Here is a 14,690-nt window from a genome sequence, read left to right as displayed (position 1 = left end):
CGATATAAAGCCCTCTCCTGTACTAACGCCTCAGCTTCCACCTGCAGACTCTCAACACTTGTTGCTTACTGGAAATTCACCCTCTAAACTCCCACAGCGATTTCTTTCAGGGAATTACCTTGTGATGGAACTGGTCTAACTCCAGGTTGCCTTACATATTTTTTGTGTATTTTAGTAAATGCATCAGCTAAGGCTTGCGTCACCTGGAATACTTTTATGACGTGTTCAGCTACTCGTTTCTCTATTTAGGGTGAAAGCATGGCTTGGTTCAGTGTAAATCTCAGTAACAGTAACATCACTTTGGAGGGGGATGAGCCGCGAGATGAGAACTTGGCTAAAGTGGAAATAAGTCTCCTGTCCATCATCTTCTTCACTTCAGGAATCCTAAACTTCGGGCTCCTGTTGGTGCTGTGCAAGCGGAGGAAACAGCTCTCTAGGATGCGCGTCTTCGTTTTCCATCTGTGCGTAGCCGACCTGGTGGTCACATTCTTCCAAGTGTGTCCCCAACTCATGTGGGACATCACTGACAGATTCCTCGGTCCAGATGTATTGTGTCGCGTAGTGAAGTACCTGCAGGTGGTCGGGATGTTTGCCTCCACTTATATGATAGTAGTCATGACGATAGACCGATATCAAGCCGTCTGCAAACCCATGGTGACGTTCCGGAGGCGCAGGGCGCGCTGGAACGGTCCGGTGTGCGCCGCCTGGTGCGTCGCTCTCATCGGCAGCCTCCCGCAGATCTTTATCTTCTCTCGGGTCGAGGTCGCTCCCGGTGTGCACGACTGCTGGGCGCAGTTCATCAAGCCGTGGGGACTGAGAGCCTACGTGACCTGGACGACTCTGGTGATATTTGTCCTGCCCGTACTCACGGTGATTGTGTGCCAAGTGCGCATCTGCCGCACCGTGCACATTAACTTTCACATGAAGACGCAACACGTCGGAGAGGCGGCCAGTAAGCCACTGTCCTCAAGAGCCAGCAGCGTGGCGGGGGTGTCCAAGGCGAGGGTGAAGACGGTGAAGATGACCGTGGTCATCGTGCTTGTTTACATCATCTGCTGGGCGCCTTTCTTCACCGTCCAGCTTTGGTCTGTCTGGGACACCGAGGCGCCCACTCAGAGTAAGATAACAGAGTTTGGGATCTCACAATATTAAGAAAATGGCATTCCAAATCTGTTTGTCATTACTGCACATTATCAGCTGTTAAATTAGAAGAACGATTGGCTATAAACTCCATCATGAGGCAACCAATGACATAAAATGACCCTATTTCCTAATGATGACCCTAACTAGAAATTACTCCTCTGGTAAAACAGATCAAAATATAAGAAAAATTGCCACAGTTGAATATTTGTCTCATTTTCTCAGCTGCAACCTTCACCATCTTGATGCTGCTGGCCAGTCTGAACAGCTGTGCGAACCCATGCATCTACATGCTGTTCAGCGGGAAGCTGCCCAAGAGACTGATGTGTGTGGGTCAGCCCGATGTGCAGGAGTCCATTCAGGAGGAGGCAACCATGGTCAGCTCCCTGTACATCAGCCTCAAGAGCCTGTCAGACTGCAGATGAAAGTACTGACACCTTGGACACTTTTCTCACCTCAGGTTCCCATGGCTCCATCATGAGAGCAAAACATACTGAAATCCTCTAGGTGGAAAGACAGACATCACATTATAATATATATGGAGATCCAGACACACCACAAGTCTCAATAGGGATATTATAGTGAAACATTAACATACTCACATACTTTTCAAGTATCTACGAATTTTTTTTGCCGTGCAATTTTATACAGACCTTAATAGGATGAATACATTTACATTACATTTATTAATTTAGCTGATGATTTTATCCGAAGCAGCTTACAATTGCTGTATTTACGTCAGAGGTCACGTGCCTCTGGAGCAACTAGGGGTTAAGCGTCTTGCTCAGGGACACATTGGTGGACGTGTCACAGTGGGGAATTGAACCCGGGTCCTAACGACATTGATGATCCCCTGACTTTTAGCGATACCAGCAGGTCAAAGTTTTCACTTATCTGAAATCTGCTTGATAGAGTGGCACAACATTTTGTACAGACATTCATGGTTCCCAGGGGATGTATCCTTCTGACTTTGGTGATCCCTTGACTTTGACCATGGGGTTGACATTTATGGTTTATATTGGATGGATTGCATGACATTCGGCTCAGACATTTATGGTCCCCAGGGGATAATTTGTAATGAAGGCAACCTCGGCACCTGCCTTGCATTCTTTCAGCTCTTTTAGCTCATGCCATCGAGTAAATTCCAGTCCGATATTTACTCCTCTCCTGTCTCTTGCTCTCCATTTCTCTTTTCCCCGACAACATCTTCTTCGGTCTCTTTAAGGCGTCTGCCATGATATCCATACTGACAATACCGAGCTAGCTTCTTATTGCTAGCTTGCTGAAGAGTCTTGTTGGTTGGCATAGTGCAATACAAGGGTCCAGAGTAGCAATAACAGAGATGCTATTCTCCCTATTATAAGTCATTGTACCATCAAAAAGGTTTTGAAGCTGTTATTTTAAGATACAATTACTATATGTTGCTTTAATTTGTGCAATATGGTCAATATGTTTTTTACAGAATACCTCAAACTAATGACACACCTAACTAACATGGTAAACATTATACCTGCTAAACATCAGCATGTTAGCATTTTCATTGTGTGTATATTGGCATGTTGATGTTAGTATTTAGCCGGGCTGTAGACTCTTTCTTTTGTAGTGATCACTACACTGTAAAATGTGCCAAAAGGTCTGCGAGCATTCATATTCATGTTAACTGATGTTTGACCTATCATAAGCCCTGCAGTAGGTGTCAGGCTATGCCATCATAAATCTACTGGGCCCTCCAGGTGACACCATTCCCTATGCCTGACCTAACACGCCCTTAAAGGGTACTTTAATATTTTTCAACAATCCTTGTTGGGAAAATAAGGTCCAGGTTGAAAAATACCAAAGTTACCTTTTACCTTTCGATCCTTCATTCACCCAAGCAAAGAGCAGATACTGTGCGGCTTTACTGTCAACCAATAAAATACATTTTATTAGGGAGCCACAGTACAATGTGAATCAGGTTATTTTGCCAGAAAATTTGATTATTAACAAGAATCATGTAATGAACACACAATTTGCATAAAATGATACTTATATTCCATTGCATGTAATTGTTTTTGTCAAAGAGGTATATGTAACAGCTGGTCTTGTGAAATGAAGAGTAATAATTCTCATTTTCAGAAAGTCATCGATGTAGGCTACTGTGTGATTTGACATTTCCCCCAAATGTAAGGGTAATTTATCCTGTAATTATGTAGTAGTTCACATGTATGTCCTTTGAATATGATTATTCTGTCTACTTGTGAAAATATTCATTACACTGTCTGTTTGGCCAGTGTTTCTTAAATCTTAAGTGACTTCGATTATGCAGCAAGATGCTGCTCACTGACAAATGTCAATGTTTACGTTTTTCAAAGACATTTTCTCTGAACGCAAATAAACTGTTGTGATTTTTTACATGTCTGTTTTCTTTCTTCCCAACAGCAACTGTCTTGCTGATAAATCACCCTTTGGGTTTAAAGTTAAAATATTTATTTGCACTCTTGAAAAGGGCTGAGCCATACATACTTCAGTTTGTCGTTTTTTTTCCAGGCCTCTGTTTTTCTGCAGTATGTAACTATATATCTTCCACGTCTTCCATTTGGAGAATTGGAATGTGAGGAAACCATCAGGTGACAGCTAAGAAAAGCAGAAAGACATTTTAGGATAACTGCCATGTTTTGACTCAGTGATTTACAGATGTCTCATAACTGCAGACGAGTTATGACTGAGGTTGTTGATAAACATGAGAAAAATATGGTATATGGAATTTCTATCTGTATACTGCAGACAAACTGAATATTACGTTCCTGTGCAATTGCTTTCACCAAGCTGCACAGAGAAATCCACCAGAAATCTTCCTGCAAATAAGTGCTCTGCCAAGGGTATTTCATATCACTGTTGGTGGGGACAATAAAAACATCTCCTGGCTGGAGATGGGGTGAGGGGGTGAACAAATGAAACAATCTCTCCAAAGTCTGCTGCTTATCTGCCGTTCACATTGTTCTCCTGTGTTGTCGCAAAGTTTCAGAGTGTCCAAGTAACCATAGTAACTCAGTCTCACTCCTGCCTGCGGGGGGAGGGGGGGCAGACATTGACTGAGATTACTCTGAGCAACTTCTCACCCCCCCCCCCCTCCCCATGGTTGGAATAACTAACTAGATTTGTAGTTGAAAAAGGGACCAACCAATCTTTTAAAACCGCATTGGACTCATAGTAGAGAACAAGAGCCTTTAACTGTTTGTGTGCCAAAATACTAGACACTGACGGACAACAGTGGTTATACACTGCTCAAACAAAATTAAAGGAAGTGATGAAGAAAAGGTTTGAGCTAGGCCAGTTGAAAACCCAGAACATATTTTCGCCGTTCTAAGAATCTTTGCTAAAACAGACAGCAATTTGGGGTCCAGAAACTTACTGGAGTCAGTCAAACAATCTGAGCAAGACAGCTTTTATTTATTCAGAAGACAAATACTAAACACCGTCTTTTATAGTCCTAATATTCCCTCTTTTCCCCAAATTCATTTTTAATTCTCCTTCTAGGGCACTTTTCCCACTCCAACATTGTTTTCCTAGGTAATTTTCCATTCCATAACTTATGTCTGAAACTAGTATTGCATCGCCCTAACCATGCTACACACCTCTGTGAAGCTAGGAGGCTCAGCTTGAAGCTCAAACCAAACATTTGTAACTGAGGCAAATAGTGAGGGGTTCAAACCCCCAAACATCTTAACAGTTGCCATATACTGTAAAAGGATTCTGTGGTCATGAAGATTTGAATTAGTGTATTAGGTAAAATATATTCAATAGGATTGAGGCAAATATTGAATTAAATTTAAAACGTAAGAATTTTATCTAGTCCCAAATAGAGAGAATATATAGTGAATTCAAGTTAATGTAATCAGGCAAATTATAATTGAAAAACACTTACATTTATTCATTTAGCTGATGCTTTTATCCAAAGCGACTTACAATTGCTATACATGTCAGAAGTCGCACGCTTCTGGAGAAACTAGGGGTTAGTATCTTGCTCGGGGACACAATGGTGGATGGGTCACAGTGGGGAATTGAACCCGGGTCTCGCACCAAAGGCATGTGTCTTATCCATTGCGCCATCACCACCCCACTTCCTGTGCGTTTTTAAAAAAATGCAGCAAGCTTTCATCCACAAGACATCTGAATCTTGCAAAATTTAACTGGTTGACTAAGATAAGAAAACCTTTGTGATCATTGGGCTATTAAGAAGAACTGACATGTATAGTAAGCCTCATCATGGGGCCCACCTGCTACAAAGTCATTTATACCAAGTTAGAAAGTCCACTGCTGCAGAAGCTGATCGCAGCCACTCTAATCAATGCTTGTGCTCACACCAGGGTCGAATTCTGTGCCTATAAAACGTTTTGAGATTGAACTTGCCCCAGAAGTGTCTCTTCACTCCTCTTTGGAGAATCCGCAACCATTTTCTAAATAAAATACTCTGTGCAGATCCCCAATCATATGTCAACAATAAACAGTTTAAACAGACAGAAGAGACAATTTTACTCTGTAGCCTACTTAATCATAGTAGAAAGTCAAAAGCAAGCACTTATCACTAAAAAAAAATCTAAACATGTCAGCAAAATCAGGCAGGCAAAACGCTCTTATTCTGAAAAACACCGTGGGATGTGACCAACAAGATGTAGATGCCAATGCTGCCAGAAATGCTAAAAGGATAAAAGACACACGGTTAAAAACACCTCCGCATCTATCAATGCCAGACATGCTGGGGGTTTCCTGTGGACCACCCAAGTGCCTTGACACCACTATACTCACACTGGTGTGCAGCCACCTAAATACAGCAAATCAAACCACACAATAAAACTAAGTTAAACAAACACACCACCACACCTCCGTCCCGGAAAACAATTTGAACCGTCGTGAAGTTAAGGTATAGCGTCCCAAAATCAAAATGTTGTTTCTTTACTTTATTATCCTCTATAGTTGTTAGTGACAAATGATTATAAATTGATAGATATTTATTTTGCTTAATTCAAACAAAGATTTATAAACAAAACTGAAAAGTTATCTGTTGGGGCACCTTTTTACCTCAATGATAAGTTATTTAATTTCAATTCCGTTATAAACTCCTGAACTTTGTTTCAGCAGCTTTTCTGTTCATGTTCATAACTTTCATAACGCCATGTTGATTATTGCTGTTTCTGCAGAAAAAGAGAATTGACGCTTTGGAACACACAGCCTTTTTCGCAGTCTGGTAGCCGACTTAGTAGTAGCTACATAGACATCCAGGGTATCAAACGAAAGTCTGCTCAATCCGGATTGATTGATGTTCCATTCTCAAGTTATATGCCTGTAAAGCATGGGAGTGTGTTTGGTCATAGGAATGTTGATGAATATTTTTATCAATATTTCAATGTTTTGGAAACTTTATGTTATTTGGAATGTGGTTGTATGGACAGAAAGTGTTTTAAAGATAACTCCCAATAAAAGTCAACATTTAAACAGTAATTATTGCCAAAATGTGGACATTTGCCTGGAATATTTAAAAAATTTTGAAAGTTTATTTTCATCAAATTTACAGTTACATACAGTTGCTACAAGTTACAGGTAATGAGCAGGGTGGGAGCAAGACCAGGTGGAGGACATGAGGTAATTAGACAGAACACAGACACAGGCAATCAGGCGCCTGCACCACGAAGCGAGTTCAACATACCCAGGATATGTTTTTGTTATCTGGCTTAACTAACCCTAACAATCGTGATCGGGATAAGCGGTAACACAAAGCTGGTTATCAACTCGGTAAGTCAACCCAGGGTTTCCCAATTAGCCGTGAGCGCGTTCACATAAAAGAGGCGGTGTTAGCAGCAGATGACCAATCACAGAGATGAACAAGTCCTCTGTCAGCAGAGCGTCATATTTTATGAACGAGGATTAAACTGTAACACTATAGAAATACGACAGTAGCACACCTGCATCTGACATATGCAGGGAGACAGAAAATCGCAGACAGTGTGAATGCCTAAATAAACAGGCGTAGGCATAGTCTATAATATTGCGTTGATTTAAAGTGTTCTTATGAGCTATATGAAAATATCAGCCTTATTCTTTCAGCTCGGCTGTGTGTCGGCGTTACCACATTAATCACTTCAAAAATGAGATTAATTTATTTAATACACTCAAAAGTGTTCCAAACATTTTTCCAAATTAACTTCATAAAGCAATGAAATGAAAACTCCAGTCATGCCATAGTGGTTGAAAGACTGAATCTCAACATTTAGGCTGCTGAAAACTCACTGACAGAACATGACTACATTCTCTGTAGTTGGCCTATAAGAAAGCTATAGTAACCTAAAATAGATAGCCTACGTTCATATTAAAATTTAGTATTTCAATATCCCTACCAAACTGCTCATAATATTCATACTCACATAAGAAAAATAAAACCCATTTATTTTAAGGACTGCTGCAAACATAAAGCAGCCTACTGGCTAAAACAGTCGTTCAGCATAAGTTACCATGGAGATCTACCTCGGTAAGAAGTGAACCACCTTCGTGGTACTGAAAACCCAGTTACCTGGATAAGCTCAAATCCTGCTTCGTGGTACAGGCCTCTGGTTAAACCAATTGAGAGGAACAGACAGGACCGGACCAAAATGCAGAAACACAAACTATACACTACCACAATAGATAAAAACTAAACAGAACATGAAACAAGCAGACTGAACATTGAAGAAGAAACAAACAGGAGCTGGAACACAGAACAGACTAAAAAACTAATCATACAGATAAACTACAAACGTACTAGGATCAATAAACTAGGATCAATCAGAACACAGAGCAGACAAAGCCAAAACAACAACAAACACAGAAGTACACAGACCAGAGGGCTGTTTCACAAAACCAAGATCGCGGATTAAGCCGGGATTTTCCAGATATCCTGGCTGAATTAAGCTTCGACTCGGTTTCACGAAAGCAGTAGCACATAAGTTACCATGGCGATTTATTCTGTGCAGTTAGCCTGCTCCAGACCAGGCTAACAGCCAGGCTTAGTTAATCCTGGTGCCTTATCTGTTCAGTCAGCGGTCACGCTGATCAGTTTATTTCAGTTATTCCATGTTCTCCTGTGTTTTGCATATTTTTCATTAGTATTAAAATAGCAGTTTGTGGTTATAAGGTTTCATAATTGGAGAAGATGCGTGCACCATACTTTGCACACAACGAACATCAGCGAGTAGGTTTACCTGGAATGAAAGCACATGAAAAGATAATGATAAATAAAAGAAAAAGTAACTCAGGTACAGTAATAAACCAGCGTAAGAAAGTGTGGCAGGCAACAGTGGACTGAGTGTGTGAGAAGCTAAAAATATTACTGCTCTTAACTGAAACTGTCATAACTGTAATGTTATATTGATCCTGCAAAGTGAGCACTGGACGTTATACGTCACTCAAGAAATGTATGGCATACACACTATATAGGAGATATATAATAATAATAATAATAATAATAATAATAATAATGTTTATTTGTAGAGCACTTTTCAAAACAAGTTACAAAGTGCTTTAACAAGTGTAAAGACAATAATACCCAAAAAACAATACAAGATAAAGAGCAAGAAAACATTGAAAAGACTAAAATACACGTTTAAGATAAATATAAATTTAGTAAAATAGAATAAAATAAAAGGAATAAAATTAAGTCAAATAAGACTCTCCTATAAATGTATGTTTTAAGAAGGGACTTAAAAGAATTCACTGACTCAGCCGACCTGATTTCCTCGGGCAGGCTGTTCCAGAGCCTCGGGGCTCGGGGGGGAGCCAGTGTAATGAAGCTAAAATAGGGTGATGTGGTCATATTTCTTTGTTCTGGTTAAAAGCCTGGCAGCTGAGTTCTGGACAGTCTGGAGTTGATCAATAGATTTTTGGGTTAAACAGGTGAAAAGGCTGTTGCAATAATCCAAGCCTGATGAGATGAAGGCGTGTAAAATGGTCTCGGTGTCCTTAAAAGTTAACATAGATCGAATTTTTGCTATATTTCTAAGTTGATAAAAACATGATTGAACAAGCTTTGTGGTGTGCTGCTCGAAATTTAAATTACTATCAAACCAAACACCAACGTTCTTTGCCACAGGCTTAATGTGATTTACTAGGGAACCAGCAGATGGCAGTATTTGATTTGCCATTTGCTGGGACCCGATGACCAGGATTTCTGTTTTGTCTGAGTTCAGCTAGAGGAAATTATTTGACATCCATTTTTTTACTTCACAAAGGCAGTTGTTAAGTAAACTCAGCATTCCAGGGTCTGTGGATCTGACGGGCAAGTATATTTGTGTGTCATCAGCATAAATATGAAAAGAAATACCATGTTTTTGGATAATATGTCCAAGGGGAAGCAGATACAAGGAAAACAAAATGGGTCCTAAGACCGACCCCTGAGGCACACCATATTTAACTGGACAGAACGAAGAGACATAGTTGTTTACAGACACGCAAAACTTCCTATTTGACAGGTAGGATGAAAACCATTCTAGGGCAGTACCAGTGATCCCCACCCAGTGCCTCAGTCTGTCTAACATGATGTTCTGATCAATGGTGTCAAAAGAAGCGCTAAGGTCCAGGAGTACCAGGACTGAGCACATGCCTTCATCAGCAGACATTAAAAGGTCATTGGTGACTTTAAGCAGGGCAGTCTCAGTGCTGTGGTACTTCCTGAAACCAGATTGAAACTTTTCAAATATTTTGTTATTTTCCAGTACAGTGAGCAGCTGTTTGGACACAATTCTTTCTAGAATCTTTGCAATAAAAGGCAGTTTTGAAATTGGTCTAAAATTATGTGGGAGGGAGGGATCTAAACCAGGTTTCTTTAAAAGTGGGTTCACGCAAGCCGTTTTAAAATAATCAGGGACACAACCAGTAGATAGGGAGCTGTTGAAAACAGAGATCAAATGGGGCCCAACAGAATCTATTACTTTCAGTAAAAACTTTGTAGGTATTACATCAAGTGGGCTGGAGGACACTCTCATTTGTGATACTGTTTTTAAAAGCCGATGGGATAAAACTGGTTAAAACTCTCTTGTTGCTGGTGAGGAACCTCTGAGTAAGAGGTCGCGCTCTGATTGACACCACCTTATTGGTAAAATAAGATAAAAACAATTCACAGTCATCATTACTTCCAGCTGAGGCACAAGGAGGGGTTGGGTTTACCAGCTGATCCACAGTCTTAAACAGAAACCTGGGATTGTGTTTATGTGTAGTAATGAGTTCAGAAAAATAATGTGTTCTCGCATCCTTAACCAAGTTATTGTATTTAATTAATAAATCCTTCAGAGTGAGGTAATGGACTTGGAGACTGGATTTTTTCCATCTGCGCTCTGCTTTCCTGCATTCCCTTTTTAGGCTGCGAATGCTGTCATTTATCCAGGGTTGCTTACTAGCTTTAGACGTAGGCCTAACCTTTAGAGGAGCAGTAATATTTAATGACGACAAGCAGATATGATTGAAGTGATCGACTATATAGGCCTATATCATTTTCATTAGGCTTCATAATTGTATAATACTCCCAAATTACAGTCCCACTTCAAGAAGGAGGTTATATTGTGCACTGTTTATTCATGAAACAGGGAGAGGATACCACAATGTTTTCTGACCTGTTTTTTTTCTCCCTGGGATCAAAAAAACAATGATTAATACATTGTGCTACAGTCATGCTTACACTGTGCTTTGCTATGATCACCTCTCTTTGTAGTTGCTGGATTTCCAATTTCCTCAGTGCTTCTCCATATCTAGGTCCAAGTCCTGTTTTTTATTTAGTTATTTTTTTCAAGTGTGTGCAGTTCAGACATCTGACAGTTTGTAAAACACATATCAATTAGCACAGTAGGACATGTTCACCTGTGGGTGTCCTTATACTTACTACATTGCCAGACTGGCTGTCAGACTGTAGGACTACAGCCTCAGGGTCAAGTCACAGATATCAAACAGTATTTTCTATGAGCACCACATCACTGACTTATCTATTATCCATACTGCCTAAACAAGTACACCATTTTCACACAAAATTGACAGACCTCCAGCCTCTCTGCCAAGCCTACTATATACATGAAAAGGCTTTAAGAAAGGTTTATTTGCACAATAAGAAAACATGCAATGCAATGTAAACATAGAAGAAACATATGTGCATTGTCCAAAAAAAGTAACTTAAGCTAAAAGAACAAGCTGCTGAGTACTGCATTATATTTTTATATTTTGAATTGTCACCTGCCAGCTGAATTTTGTTTCCTTTTTATAAAAATAAATACATTTCCACCACAAATTGGTGCAGAATATTTCTCCAGAAGTCAGAAAATTAAATGCAAATTAATTATTAAAACATCATGCATTGTGATTTTCTGGATTTTTGTTTTAGATTCAGTACATTCATTACAGACCTCTACATGCTTTGTAAGTAGGAAAACCTGCAAAATCAGCAGTGTATCAATACACACACACACACACACACACACACACACACAGTTTTTTTAATGCTGTGGACGTGTTTCTTTCTTTTTTTAACTTTATGTGCATCATAAATCTTCTTTACACACCGTGAGTGACAGCAAATAAAGTATGCTGCACATGTCTTTAATGGGTTTCAGCATCAATGAATCTGATCGACTGTGTGGTCTCTTGAAGAAAGCTGTTGACGCCCATTTATCTGAATTACTTACACCTGGCTTGACATAGTCGCACTTTCTGAGGCTGGTTTGGCCTTTGTGAAACTGATAAAGCCAGGATGCACTGATCATAACCTAGTTTTATCTCTTTCCCCTGCTTTTGTGAAACAGCCCTCAGGGGCCTGTACTACGAAGCAAGCTAACCGGCTTATCCAGATAACTTCAGGAATAACTTTGTGACATCGGGTGTAACTTCCTGATTAACCTGTACTACCAAAGGTGGATAGGTGTTAACAGAGGTCTGTCCGAGCAGGTTTTGTTCGTGGTTAACTCGAGGTTACCCTGCACGTGGACTACACACCACATCTGTACTCAGTGTTAATGATGAGAAGTGCGATATTAATACATACCACTTCATAAAATATGTTTAGATTTCATCCTGATTTGTTCCACTGTGGTTTCAGCTGAAATGAAGTTATTCTTAACACAACAGCATTACATTCATACAGTGAGCCCTGCAGCCTATGTGATTTTAGGGAGGGGCAGTCTGCAAGGAAGAGGTATGGTGCAAATTCGACAATCAGCGTCAAGGGGGTAACAAAAATTGGAAATTCCTGAAAATAATGTCACAAAAATCAAAATCACTCTGGTGTTTTCTTCTGAATACACCCAATTCATGGCAAAGTCTCTAAGGTGCATGATAATATAGTGATTGTGGGCTAAACTCATGAGTATAGAGAATACTACCCCTCTCCTCTAGCTCCTTTTTTTCTTTTACAATGGACATAATGTGCAGTTGTACCTTCACATCTTCATGATATTACACATAAAAGAAGAACCCATAAAATACATAATAAAGAATAAGCCTACAATAAGAACACTGTGAAGATAATTACAAATTTATTCCATGCGATGCCAACAAGCCTCCCTGGCTTTGTCAGCCGCCACGATATTAGACTTAGCTGTTAACATGTCTTTAAACTCTTCATATCCTGACACTATCAACGTGCGTTTTTCTGGGGAAAATACAGAGCATGCGAACGCACACCAACTCCAATTAAGTTAACCCCAAGTTAACTCTGAGTAGGTTGAAATCCCTATGTAGTACAGGCCACTGGGCTCTTATCTATTAAGGATTAATATTTAGGAATAACTCCCTTACAAGAAAGACAAATCATTGTCATGTTTAGAGCAAAAATCATCATGCAGCGAAAGTAGTTTAAACCTTAATACATATTAAATCTTGTGTAGTGTTTAACACATATCGACCCTTAAAACACATTAAGTCTTTATGTATAATATTTCTTAAAGCATACATAGGAAGAGTGATCAATAGAGGGGTTTAAACAAAGTGGCTTACAATGCACTATGTAGTAACTTCATCCTATATCTTAAAACACTTTAAATTTCACACAACAGAAAACTTAATCATCACAGTATAATATCAAGTAAATTAAACTTCAGGGATATCAATCCGTCCTGTTAGGAAGCATAAGTGATTGTGAATCGTCACTTGTTTTGGTGCAAATGAAAATGACAGCAGGTGCACTGGAAAGCCAAGAGCAAGACAACCCCCAAAAAGGGAATGGTTTTGCAGGTGGTGGTCACAGACAGTAGCTCTCTCCTTATCTGTCATGAAAGATTGTTCTCTAGTTTTGCGTTTTGTTGGTGTCCTTATCACTACTGGTAGTGTGAGGTGGTACCTGCAGCTCATTTAGGTTGCACAGGTAGTCCAGCTCCTCCAGGATGGCACATCCATACGTGCCATGGAAAGAGGGTTTGCTGTGTCTCCCAGCACATTCTCAAGAGCATGGAGGAGATGCCAGAAAAGAGGTCTTTGCATGCCGTGTGCATGAGGGCCCGACATCCTCTAGTGGGGTCTGCCCAGCCCAGCACCATGCAGCTTGATTGGCATTCACCAGAGAACACCAAAATTACTCTCTTCAAAGATGAGAGCAGGTTCACACTGAGCACATGTGACAGACATGAAACAGTCTGGAGACTCCGTGGTGAACGTTATGCTGCCTGCAACATCATCCAGCATTTTTGGTTTGTTGATGGATCAGTGATGATGTGGTGAGGCATATTCTTTGAGGGTCGCACAGACCTCCACCTGATAGCCAACGGTAAACTGACTGCTGTTAGGTACCAGGAATCCTCAGAGCCATTGTCAGACCTTACACTGATGAAGTGGGCCCTGGGTTCCTCCTGGTGCATCTTGTGACCATAGTGTGTAAGCATGGATGCCATTGACTGGCCCTCACGTTACCCAGAGAGAAATCCAATTGAGAACCTAAGGGATGTTACGTATTAGTGCACCTGACGTGGCCAAGTAGCGCCACAGACTGTCCAGGAGCTCACTGATGGCCTTGTCCAGGTCTGGCCCCAGAACACAATCCGCCATCTCATTAGGATCATGCCCAGACGCTGTCGGGAGTGCATACAGGCACGTGGGCGCCATACTCTACTGAGTCATATTAGGAGTTGCCGTGATAAAAGTCATGCAAGTTGGATCACATGGATCTGATTTTTATTTTATTTACTTTGATTTTCGGTGTGATTTCGAATCGAGCCCTCAATCTGTTGGTAATTTTGATTTCCACTGACCATTGTTATGTCATTTTGTTCTCAACAAATTGCCCTTGTGCTTGTGCTCTGCTTTTATCCCCATCATCGACTGTCAGCTAATCTGCAAATTTATATTAAAATGAAAATATCTCTTTGGTTGAACAGTGTGACAGTAGCATAATAACAGCCTGACCTTTAAATCTGGTAGTCCCCTGCGCACAAAGAGAAGCTTCCCCATAGACCACATTTGTCTAACATGTCCAGTTGACAGGACATGTACTGCTTCAAACAAGGGAAATTATTAGTCTTTTTTGTTTTCTTTTTTTTTTTCCTTTTGTCTTTATTTAGAGTCACATATCACTT

General features: G+C 40.3%; 1 protein-coding gene across 1 annotated transcript; it reads left to right on the top strand.

Moving 5' to 3' along the window:
- Window positions 1-4: 4 nt before the first annotated feature.
- Window positions 5-1,565, top strand: si:dkey-178o16.4 (vasopressin V2 receptor). Its single transcript, XM_038695482.1, has 2 exons — window positions 5-1,117; window positions 1,366-1,565. Exons 1-2 carry the CDS (start codon window positions 259-261, stop codon window positions 1,563-1,565), a joined length of 1,059 nt encoding a protein of 352 aa, XP_038551410.1. The 5' UTR covers window positions 5-258.
- The last annotated feature ends 13,125 nt before the right edge of the window (window positions 1,566-14,690 follow it).

Source organism: Micropterus salmoides, unplaced genomic scaffold (assembly GCF_014851395.1).
Source record: "Micropterus salmoides isolate LMB-PRFRI ecotype aquatic unplaced genomic scaffold, ASM1485139v1 Ms_hic_scaffold_4, whole genome shotgun sequence".
Taxonomy (NCBI): Eukaryota; Metazoa; Chordata; class Actinopteri; order Centrarchiformes; family Centrarchidae; genus Micropterus; species Micropterus salmoides.
The sequence above is the reverse complement of the archived record's forward strand: the minus strand, read 5'-3'. Positions and strand labels throughout refer to the sequence as shown.

Excerpts from the sequence above, each read along its gene's own strand:
- si:dkey-178o16.4 (XM_038695482.1), top strand. The coding sequence starts at position 259 with ATGGCTTGGTTCAGTGTAAATCTCAGTAACAGTAACATCACTTTGGAG. Across the intron at positions 1,118-1,365 it reads CACCGAGGCGCCCACTCAGA|CTGCAACCTTCACCATCTTG; the intron begins GTAAGATAACAG and ends TCATTTTCTCAG.